General features: G+C 36.1%; 1 protein-coding gene across 1 annotated transcript; it reads right to left on the bottom strand.

The window, feature by feature from the left end:
• Positions 1 to 556: 556 nt before the first annotated feature.
• Smp_083240 (hypothetical protein) lies at positions 557 to 10,245 on the bottom strand. The gene is made up of 4 exons (XM_018790867.1): positions 10,141 to 10,245; positions 3,042 to 3,305; positions 2,195 to 2,321; positions 557 to 705 (listed from the first exon to the last, which is right to left on the bottom strand). Exons 2-4 carry the CDS (start codon positions 3,290 to 3,292, stop codon positions 613 to 615), a joined length of 471 nt encoding a protein of 156 aa, XP_018645883.1. The 5' UTR covers positions 3,293 to 3,305; positions 10,141 to 10,245; the 3' UTR covers positions 557 to 612.
• Between the last annotated feature and the right edge of the window lie 1,374 nt (positions 10,246 to 11,619).

The following is an 11,619-nucleotide window of genomic DNA, read 5'->3' on the forward strand; positions in this document are numbered from 1 at the left end:
GGTGGTCTAGCTTCAATTGACTCATGATTTCAACTAAGAAAATACTGAAATCTCCACAACACCCCTTCTGATCTATTTTTGTTTAAACAAATACTAAGTAAAATAGTCCTATAAAGTCATATAAAATACGTGAGTAAACAAGCATTGATTTGTCTTCGGTCATTATGAAATAAATTTCCACAAGACTGTGATGTTAAATAATATTGGGAAATTAACGGAAAGTACCAGTTTCCATCAAAACTATGGATAGATAGATATATCGTACTGATGAGTGTCAGTTAGTACGAAACCAAAGTTCAGGAATATCTATCGTTTATCTTTAACTACTTAATAGAAAAGGTTTTCGTTACTATCATAACTGATCAGTAAATTACAAATTGTCATATACTACGATCATGATAATTATCGCATGACAGTGACGATTTAAATCTGTTCAGACAGATAAACTGATCTTGAATAAGCATTTCTATATGTGAACATTAAAAAGTACTAAAAACCCGTACAACACATCAGCCCATAGCTCACAACGGAAGCGAGAAAAAAACACTTTTCGATTCAAAAATTAAAAAGAACTGTTATTTTATTTAATGAGGATGCAACATCATTTAATTTTTATTTCTTTTTCCATACAAGTACTTCATATTCTGGAATCGCATTCTCCCGTCCACCCCATGGCATATAGGCACTTTTATGACCTTCATGTAACTAAAAGACGATTTAAAAAAGGTGATAATAGACATTGCTTTGGAAACTAATTTAAATATACTCTCTAAAATACACTTGATCACCGAATATGTAATAACTCAGGTACAATCAAAACAAAGTACAATAACTGTTGACTGAATCAAGTCTAAAATCTCAACTCAAACAATCTTGATTTTCATTATCGTACACTAATTATAATGAAAAATTCAGTGTTCACATTTCAAACTAAATCTATAGAAGACGTTCAGTACCAAAGATTAGACAATCATAACATGTTATTTTCTTTGAAGAGTATTTTTGGAGATTAGTTTAATTTTGTAAGTTATCACCTTCTCGGATAGATCTCGATTTTGGCACCATTGAAAGCCAAGGAGCACTTGATGACGTACTCATCCCTCCTATGGGTAGGACCCTAGCCACTGTGAACAGTGGAGTACAGACATGTGATAATTGACGCACTTATCCATCAATGACAGGGTCGCGCAGTATAACGAATTGAACTAAGTTAGGAATGTAAGTTATTGAACCCAGTGGTCCTAATGGTTAAGCGTTTGTCATAAGACCTGAGGATCCTGAATCCCATCATGAGTAGGCACTCCCATTGAGTCCCAATCCTTCTTGATTCGATCTTCCAACTGAGACCGATCTGTAACGAATACGTGTGTATAATATTTCCCTTCACTAAATAATTTGCACTCTTGATTAGGAGTTGTAAATAATTATGTCCTTCAAGATATATTTTCCTGAAAAATATCAACCATGTTGTAAAACATTTTGTCGTCTGGCTTTAACCACCACCTTAATCAATTGATATGTCAAGTAGTTAGGGGTTGTCAACATGAAACCCTTCTCGTCTAAGACCTATTGCTAGTTACAGTCCTTTATTCAGGCGTACCTGTAAAGTTACGGTAAATAGTGGATTCAAATCAACGTCATCCAACTTGATTGTCCGAGGTGTTACCACTAAGCCATTCGAACTTCGGCTAACCTATTATGAGGCTGAGATATTTACAACTGACTGATCGTTAAGTAATGACTGATTTCATTTTTGCTTACGACAAATTGTTAGTCGAATTTTATCAAAAAACATGTCCAGGGATCCCTGCTGACTTTCTTTAACCGCCTAACATTAAGACGTAGTTCACACAATGTCGATTTACTTAGATTAGTGATCACATTACAGCTTGATAGAATTCGACCAGCATCAAAAAATTTGTCAAACATGAAACTAGTCATCACTCAGTGATCAATCGTTTCTAAACAAACCAAATCACTAATTCAAAGAACAAAAAATTCGAATGTTACTAGCAAACGATGAACATCTTGAAACTTATAGCCAAAAATAACATTACCTTTAAAGCAACCATACTGAAAGAGAAAGACTCAATTTACTTACTCAAGACGGAATGAAATAGCTTTTTAAAGGTATGGACTTTAGTTTCATTGTTATAATTATTATTATGAAATTAAATGTGATCCTTTTCCTCACCTTTCCAACGCATATATTATCTTCAACGTATCCTTTCGCAATATAGAGTGGTTTCCCATCAGAACCGAATCCAGCAATAATTGCATGTTTTGGGTATTCCCCATTAGAAGATTTTACCCATTCATATCTATTTTGGTAATAAGTGGTAAAAATAATAATGAGGTATTTTTTTCAAATCTCTTTTGAATTATAAACATTAAAACAGGTTACTTCTATATGTCTACAAACTGTTATTACTTTATCACAGGATAATGGAAAACTCTTGGAAAGATAGAATCCAGACAACCGCGTATTGATTGTCTTGACTGGTTTCCTTTCAGTCAATCAGTGTTAATGGATGGTTCGAGAACGCACTAGCAGCTTCTTCCGTAAATTCATTATAAACCCTTGCTTTTAATACCGTAACCTTATTCCCTTTGAATCTCCCACCGGCTGTGGGTAAGTTGACTGAAGTGTAGTAAATACAAAACTTTGGTTCAATAAAAGAATTTTCTTTTCAATTATTTCATTCTCGGGACCGTTCAAACGCATATATATATATCCCTTTTTTATCTTAGCATGTCCTTTGGAGATCGACCGACTAAGTGTGATTATAATCTATAAGATATGACTTCATGTTCTAATTTGTGTCAGTATGCCTTCAGGATAGAAGACTGTTCTAAATTTCACAATGAATTGAACCTACTAAGTTTCTCATCCAGATTCATAACAGATCGATAGAAAAGAAATCTTTCCATGAAATTTCGTGTTCGTAGTGGTATAGTAAAAATTATATAAATTTTATATACGCATACTAGTTTTACATACCCATCATAAGAATTATTTACATTAAAATGTGAACACTTACCCTTTCCCAAGTTCACTCAATGAAGTATCACATAGAACTTCATATTCTGTTAACTCTATTTCGTCACCTCCGTGAGAGCAATAACATTTTCCTTGTTTAGGTACAAGCTTTCCAGGAAGTATTTCGTTTATAAACCTAGATCGAACAACAAAAACACCATCACCAACAGAAATAGCATTTTCTGGATAGTTTCCATTACTTTGTGGAATCCATGATAGTGGGATTTGTACACTTTTACCAAATTTAGCCATCAATAGAAATATTCTATATACATAAAAAATAAAGTTATATAGTCAAAATAACACAAAGTATAACCTTTTAAATCTAAAATAAAATCTAATATATGTTGAGATTCTATAAATTCCCCTTGAAGAAGTTTATAAATGTCCAGATAAAAGTTGGGAACATTTTACTCAATCAGAACTAAATAGAAGCTTCCCATAAACATTTAAAGAAATGAAGATTTATGCAACAACTACTTGTGTTGCCGTCAGATTTAGTATATTTCCAAGAGTCTCTAGAAGATCAAAGTCGTCGGAAAACCCAAAAATAAACTTGATTTTCTGTATATGAACTGACTTTGTTGTTAGGCTTTTATTCATATTTCGCGCCCTTTTTAGTGTTTGAGTTGAAATGTTTAAGTAGTTTTGGGTTATAGGGAGTGACTAGAAATTCAGTAACAAGTATCCAAGCAGTAGATTTACAAAGTTCATTTAGAAAGCAGTTAACATAATCCATACCATATATGGTGAATTTCAAAAAGATATATGTAGAACTTTGAAAAAACTAATTATTTATTGATTACTTAAACGAGTTTTGGAAAGGTTGATACAAATACCAAACCTAGAGTGAATTTTAAAGCTGCAGGTATCCCCTTTTGACAAGAATCCACGAGCATTAAACAAAGTTTCTCAAACACTGCCTGTTAATACTTAATATCAAGTGTCATATATTGGTGTTTCGTTTCTGTTAGTCCATGCTCAATTTCATTTTAAACTTAACAATAACCAAAGTACGGATTCATACAACTATTATGTTTTACATCGGGACACTGACCAAATATCAATCAATCTTTAGTTTACATTAATGCACTGAAGCTTTGGCAAATTTTCACAAATCTTAGGATGATTGAACCCATTTATAAGCCTATCACTCACATTAAATGGGTAACTTGTTAATTGAAAAAGAATAATGTAACTTAGTGTTAAACATGTACAGAAAACAGAGAAACATTCTGTTTTTAAATGAGTTTTGCAGTCATCAAAGAAATTTTTTGCTGTCGCATTAATTAAAACTTTAGTTATCAAACATTTTATATCTTATAATTAACTTGTTTAACTCCGCCTGTAGCTCTTCTAGAGTTACTGCCGGTCCCAAGCCCGGGTAAAGGAGGAGGGTTGGGCATGGGGTTAGCGACCCCATCCCGTAGAAAAGCTAACTCGCTAAAAAACGCTTACCAGAAAAAATAATTCAAACCATTTAAACTCTGCCAGCGGAGTTGAAGGAATAATTATGACGTCTCATGATGAAAGCCGAAATTCTTCGGAAGTCATGAGACCGATGCACCTTCTAACAACCAGAGCAACACTCTTTATAGGTACATGGAACGTCCGGACAATGTGCGAGACAGGAAAGACCAGCCAAATAGCAATGGAAATGAGGAGATACAACTTGGCAGTACTCGGAATCAGCGAAACCCATTGGACACAAACTGGACAACAAAGGCTAGGTACAGGAGAGATGCTGTTGTACTCCGGTCACGAAGGGGAAAATGCTCCACACACTCAAGGAGTTGCTCTAATGCTGTCCAAAGAAGCACGAAATGCACTTGTAGGATGAGAATCTCATGGACCCAGGATAATCAAAGCATCATTCAGAACAAAGAAGGAGGGGATCACAATGAACATTATCCAATGTTATGCACCCACCAATGACAGCAACGACGATGATAAAGATCAGTTCTATGAAAGGCTGCAATCAATTATAGAGAAGTGCTCACAAAAGGACCTCACCATCCTGATGGGGGATCTAAATGCTAAAGTTGGAGTGGACAACACAGGATATGAAGATGTAATTGGACGACATGGATTAGGAGAGAGAAATGAAAATGGGGAGAGACTTGCAAACCTATGTGCATTCAACAAACTGGTTATAGGCGGCACAATATTCCCACACAAGCGCATACACAAAGCTACATGGATCTCACCGGACCAAACCACAGAGAACCAGATAGATCACATCTGTATCAACAAAAAATTCCGAAGATCAATGGAAGATGTGAGAACCCGGAGAGGAGCTGACATAGCTTCAGATCACCACCTGGTTGCGGCCAAGATGAAACTGAAGCTAAAGAAACACTGGACAACTGAACAAACAGCACTACAAAGGTTCAATACAGCCTTCCTTCGAGATACCGACAAGCTCCATGAATTCAAGATAACTCTCAACAACAGGTTCCAGGCTCTACAGGATCTACTGAATGAACAAGAAACTACTTTGGAGGACAACTGGAAAGGGATCAGAGAAGCACTAACTTCAACGTGTCAGGAGGTTCTTGGTCCTAAGAAGCATCATCACGAGGAATGGATCTCTATGGGAACCCTGGACAAAATTCAAGAAAGGAAGAACAAGAAACTAGCAATTAACAACAGCCGAACACGAGCAGAGAAAGTCAAGGCACAAGCAGACTACGCAGAAGCAAACAAGGAAGTGAAAAAAAGCATTAAGGTCGACAAGCAGAAATACATGGGAGAACTAGCAACGGCGGCGGAAAAAGCTGCAAGAGAAGGGAATATGAAACAACTATATGATACAACGAAGAAATTGGCAGGAAGATATAGTAAACAAGAGAGACCAGTCAAGGACAAAGAAGGAAAGACAATCACTGAGATTCAAGAACAGAGGAAAAGATGGGCAGAATACTTCGACGAACTGCTGAATAGACCAGCCCCATTGAATCCACCGAACATCGAAGCAGCCCACACTGACCTTCCAATAGATGTCACTCCACCAACGATCGAAGAAGTCAAGATGGCCATCAGACAAATCAAAAGTGGGAAGGCGGCAGGACCTGACAATATACCAGCAGAAGCACTGAAGTCAGACATTGAAATAACTGCAAACATGCTTCACCTTCTATTCAAGAAGATTTGGGAAGAGGAACAAGTGCCAATGGACTGGAAAGAAGGATATCTCATCAAGATACCAAAGAAAGGAGATATGAACAAATGTGAGAACTACAGAGGCATCAGTTTGTTATCAGTACCAGGAAAAGTTTTCAACAGAGTGCTGCTGAATCGGATGAAAGACGCAGTAGACGCCGAACTTAGGGATCATCAGGCCGGATTCCGTAAGGATAGGTCGTGCACAGACCAGATTGCGACACTACGGATCATCGTTGAACAATCAGTTGAGTGGAACTCATCACTATACGTCAGCTTCATCGACTATGAGAAGGCGTTTGACAGCGTGGATAGGAGAACACTATGGAAACTTCTTCGACACTATGGAGTTCCTGAAAAGATTGTCAACATTATCCAAAACTCATACGATGGACTACAGTGCAAAGTGGTGCATGGAGGACAGCTGACAGATGCATTTCCAGTAAGGACCGGAGTCAGACAAGGCTGTCTACTCTCCCCATTCCTCTTCCTTCTAGTGATTGACTGGATTATGAAGAATTCGACATCTGAGGGGAAATACGGAATACAATGGACAGCTCAGAATCAATTAGATGATTTGGACTTCGCAGATGACCTAGCCCTCCTCTCTCATACACACGAACAAATGCAGATGAAGACAGCAAATGTAGCAGCAGCCTCCGCATCGATAGGCCTCCACATTCACAAAGGAAAAAGCAAGATTCTCAAATGCAACACGGAGAACACCAACCCAATCACACTTGATGGCGAAACTCTGGAAGAGGTGGAAACATTCAAGTACCTGGGGAGCATCGTTGATAAACAAGGAGGATCGGATGCAGATGTAAAGGCGAGGATTGGTAAAGCAAGGGCAGCATTTCTACAATTGAAGAACATATGGAACTCAAAACAACTCTCAACCAATTTCAAGGTCAGAATCTTTAATACGAACGTCAAGACAGTCCTACTGTATGGAGCTGAAACGTGGAGAACTACTACGACCATCATCAGGAAGGTACAAGTATTTATAAATAGTTGTCTACGCAAAATACTCAACATCCATTGGCCGGATACTATCAGCAACAGCGTTTTATGGGAGAGGACAAGTCAGCTTCCAGCTGAAGAGGAAATTAGGAAAAGACGATGGAAGTGTATCGGACATACATTAAGGAAATCACCAATGTCCATCACGACTCAATCCCTAACTTGGAATCCGGAAGGGAAGCGGAAAAGAGGAAGGCCAAAGAACACATTACGCCGGGAAATAGAAGCAGATATGAAAAGGATGAATAGCAACTGGAAAGAACTGGAAAGGAAGGTTCAGGACAGAGTTAGATGGAGAATGCTGGTGAGCGGCCTATGCTCCTCGACGAGGGGTAACAGGCGTAAGTAAGTAAGTAAGTAAGTAATTAACTTGTTTATGATAGTAAATCATTGAATACAATCAGAAATGTTCAGTTTTAGGGCATCATAAATAGACCAAGGAAGACTGATTACTAGATAAACTACACATTTAAAACTTTCATTTCACAATCCTGTGGATTTCAAGAAGTCAATTGTGAAATGGTTTACTAATCTTTAAAATTCATACAATTATCTTCTACATAAAACCAACTCAAACGAATTCATTCCTAACAGTCAATATGCTGATTAAATCGTTCATGTAAAGTGATACCTATGTTACAATGAAGAAAACACCATGTACATTGGGATCGATTGCTATAAATTAAAATGAATAGGATGACTAGGTGATAAATAGTTATGAAAACTCAATAGTTAACGTACAGATCCTTAATGATTGGATGTCAAATGACAGGACAACTATTCAACAAACTAAATGGTTTTATGTAGCGAAATGTCACCCATTTCTATACATTATGCATAACATTAAAACGAAAAAAAATCATTTAAATTCGTCTTAAGTGTACATAATTTGTAGTATCGGTGTATATGTTAAGCCCATATACTTTATTCTAGTTGCTGGCCAAGCCAATTCACCTGTACATTGAGTCATCTTTTGATCTTGTTAATCATTTGCTTATTAACCTTGACTATACTTTTATATGAGCATATATGTGTACACTTCGTATCTTATTCATCATATGTCTGTCACTCATTTTTGTCCGACTATAAATGTTGATTAACGCTTGCTTAAATTGAGTTGGCTTCCCAGCCATCTCCAATACGCATTATCTTTCGCTTCGCTCTCGAGTTGGCTTACCAGCCATCTCCACTGCATGTCATTTCCGCCTCGTTCGCTTCCTTCGCTTATTCGCCTGTTCACTCGCTCGTTATTATTCGCTCAGGTGTTGTTAACTTTCTGACCTGAGTTATTTGACAATAAACTGTAGTTGCTGCTATCCTTTGTCTTCTGATTTTACGCACCGTTAAGATTAGAATCATAACGGTTATCGAAGTAAACAATTAACGAATCGCGGCACTACAAATTGTAGAATTTGAGTTTTCTAGATCATTCATTAACTAATCAAACAAGATTTAACCATAATGATCATTCTTGCTATTTCAAATCCGTGGGACAAATAATCTACATTGAGTTGGAATAATATATACAGGGTAAATCTAAAGGCGACTAATATTTTTCTGGACTTTTCCAGAAACATCTAGTACTAACAATCTGCTAAATGAAGTTATTTACTTGTTGACTAATTTTTGCTACTATTCATAAAAAAACCAATATATTGTTAATTCATTTATATCTGTTGTATTGATTCTTCCTATGATGTCTGGGACTGTAATAGATGAATCTCTTACCAGCACATATGCATTCTGTGCGCACTGCCTCGATATTACCATTAAGTCACGAACATTTTTAAGCAGAGACACGTCAACTGACTAACTGCAGTCCCAAAGATCAATCGAGAGCTTTAAATTACTAATGGATATGAATTAGAATTCACCCCATTTCACAACACAACGATAATCTGAACTCAGTGGCTAAGCAGATAACGCTGCGACGTTTGGAGCGAACGGTATCGGGTTCTAGTCTAGGAGTAAACATCAATTCTAGGATCCAGGTGCATCCAAATGACGAATCCCAGACAAGACGAAGTGCTAGTCCTATATTCCACTTTTAGTCATCATCTATAGATAAATTTTAGTCAAATCATAACAGATATTACATACATATATGAGAGACATAAAACCTGGTACATACGTGCATCGGTTCAATTCGTCATATTTACATAAGAATGAAGACAAAAGATCGTAATTGTAGGCTTTTATTTTGGGATCAGTTGATCATTCTCAATGATTACACGAAAACAGAGGTGATCTTAAGAATAATCAATTAACCGCTATCAAAGCGTACAAGAAAATGCTTTAATCAACAAAACAAACGTAAAACACTAAATGATAAGTGTTATCCAATAAGTCATCGATTCCCATAGCATCCCGTAACTAAACTTGTTGTCTTTTAGTAGCGAATGTGAACATATTTACATGATACTCGAGGATTAGACTAACAATTCTCTTGAACTTCCAACTGTCAATGAAAAATTTGATGTTTTCAAATATCTAGCTCTACTACGAAATGAAAAGAGTCTAAACAAATGAAATAGCGAGTTTTGATGAATTAGTTTCGTGGAGATTATTTTCATCTTTAGAGTATATTCGTCACAGATTTATCTAACTTGATGTACCACTGAAAATCAGAAATTATCAAACAACTGTTTCATTCAAGCATGGAATTTTTCAGTAGTGCTCAATAGTTACCCTGATAGGGATAAAACGAAAAACTTTCAAGCTTTGCGGCGAGCAAAGTTATGGGTAGGTAGTGGTGAGAAATCTTACAGTACAACGAATACCTATCTAGTGTTCCCTAGTTTTTAATGCTACCCTTACTGAAATAAGTCCGTGACAAACAAATTCTACGAATATTGAGTAACCACTAAGTACACGTAAAAACTGGAAATAACAAATACAACTAAATGTTTACTCACGTTACGGCGATTTTATCGTTACAACCAAAGTTGTGACTAGAACGATGTTTTTTTCAAAACAATGTCTCTATGAAATATATTTTTACACCGACTAATATGTTCGTGTTAGTGACTATTGTATAAATTATTGATTTCGTCATATAGAAGCTTGTTAATGTATAGACCATATTTACTAGTTCTCCAATCACATAGCCTATCACGTGCAAAACGTTCAAATCCTTCAAGATTGACCAATCCAATTTATATTATTGTATCTGGATTTAAGTACAGACCTTTAAATATTTTGTCAGATAATTCGGACAAGTCATTCATTCATTGTAAAATTACAATTTCAAGTTTCAGTTTATTATCCAAAAAGGTACTAGTTTGTTCAATATTTTCGATTGATTGACGATTAAATCGCTTCAAATCTTTAATCGAACAAATGATATGACCTGAAAATAAATTTTTAGAATACAAATTACCTAAACTAGTTTCTATACTGTATTTGAATACAACTAAAATCAAGTCTTAATGAATCAAACAGCAGAGAAGTACAAAACTAAAAAGTTTGATATTTCCCAATCAACTTCTTACACATAGATCTCAGCTAATCATGAAATGTTTTCAGCACCCATAATCAATTAAATATCACACGTAAACTACATTTAAAGCGAAAAGATGAGTATCTTCTACAAATAGTGAGCTATCAATGCATATATATTAGTGATAAATACTAAGTATAATAGCATATTTGGTAAGAGTATAGTATAGGGACGAGGTCGTGACAACTATGACGAATTTTCAGTCAGTTCTTAGACAATCAAAAAACAGCTTTTGTCAATGAGTAGTTTATGGGAAAAATTATTTATAAGTATAGTTGAACTTCACATATTTAATGAATTTACCAGGGTCTTCTATAGTTGTGGGAACAACGACAAATAAACTCGTCATATATAAATTATCCTTCTCCTCGAACTCCTAGGAAGATGCATATTCCTTTTCTAAGTCATCATATCGTTCGTTGTTACGGTCGGGATGCATGGTTTAGGGTTATAGATGAATATATAGATGAACCAATCAGATTTAGGATAACGAATTTCGGCTAATTTTGTCTAAATAGCGTTTGGCATTTTAGCTGATGTCAGTTCACGTTGAAAACTATAAATCTAAATCCTAACCCTTACCATCAACTGTAAATCATAATCCTTATTATTCACACTGCTTTATAAGCCTCATTTAGCCCCAGTAAGTAGGTGGACATTCTCAAGGTCACTTTAGCGTCGCTCAAACGTCGTCGACAAATACTTGCGTCCCAGTAACATTACCTGTTTGAGGACTAACAATACGACTTGGGTTCCCAAGCTGAACTAGGTAGATAAATGTTCAATACGAAGATCTATACATTGGCTGGGAGGTGTGTGCATTTCACATGAAGTAACAGCTATAGAAAGCGCATAACTGATCATTTTATTCAGGCCACACTCTTTCCCTCTTCTA

The sequence above is a fragment of the Schistosoma mansoni genome, assembly GCF_000237925.1.
Source record: "Schistosoma mansoni, WGS project CABG00000000 data, supercontig 0013, strain Puerto Rico, whole genome shotgun sequence".
NCBI lineage: Eukaryota > Metazoa > Platyhelminthes > Trematoda > Strigeidida > Schistosomatidae > Schistosoma > Schistosoma mansoni.

What these genes read in the sequence shown, in the direction of transcription:
- Smp_083240 (XM_018790867.1), bottom strand. Translation starts at nt 3,292, where the DNA reads ATGGCTAAATTTGGTAAAAGTGTACAAATCCCACTATCATGGATTCCA. An exon ending in TTGAGTGAACTTGGGAAAGG is followed by an intron (nt 2,322 to 3,041) that starts GTAAGTGTTCAC and finishes TTACCAAAATAG; the next exon opens with ATATGAATGGGTAAAATCTT. An exon ending in ATAATATATGCGTTGGAAAG is followed by an intron (nt 706 to 2,194) that starts GTGAGGAAAAGG and finishes ATCGTCTTTTAG; the next exon opens with TTACATGAAGGTCATAAAAG.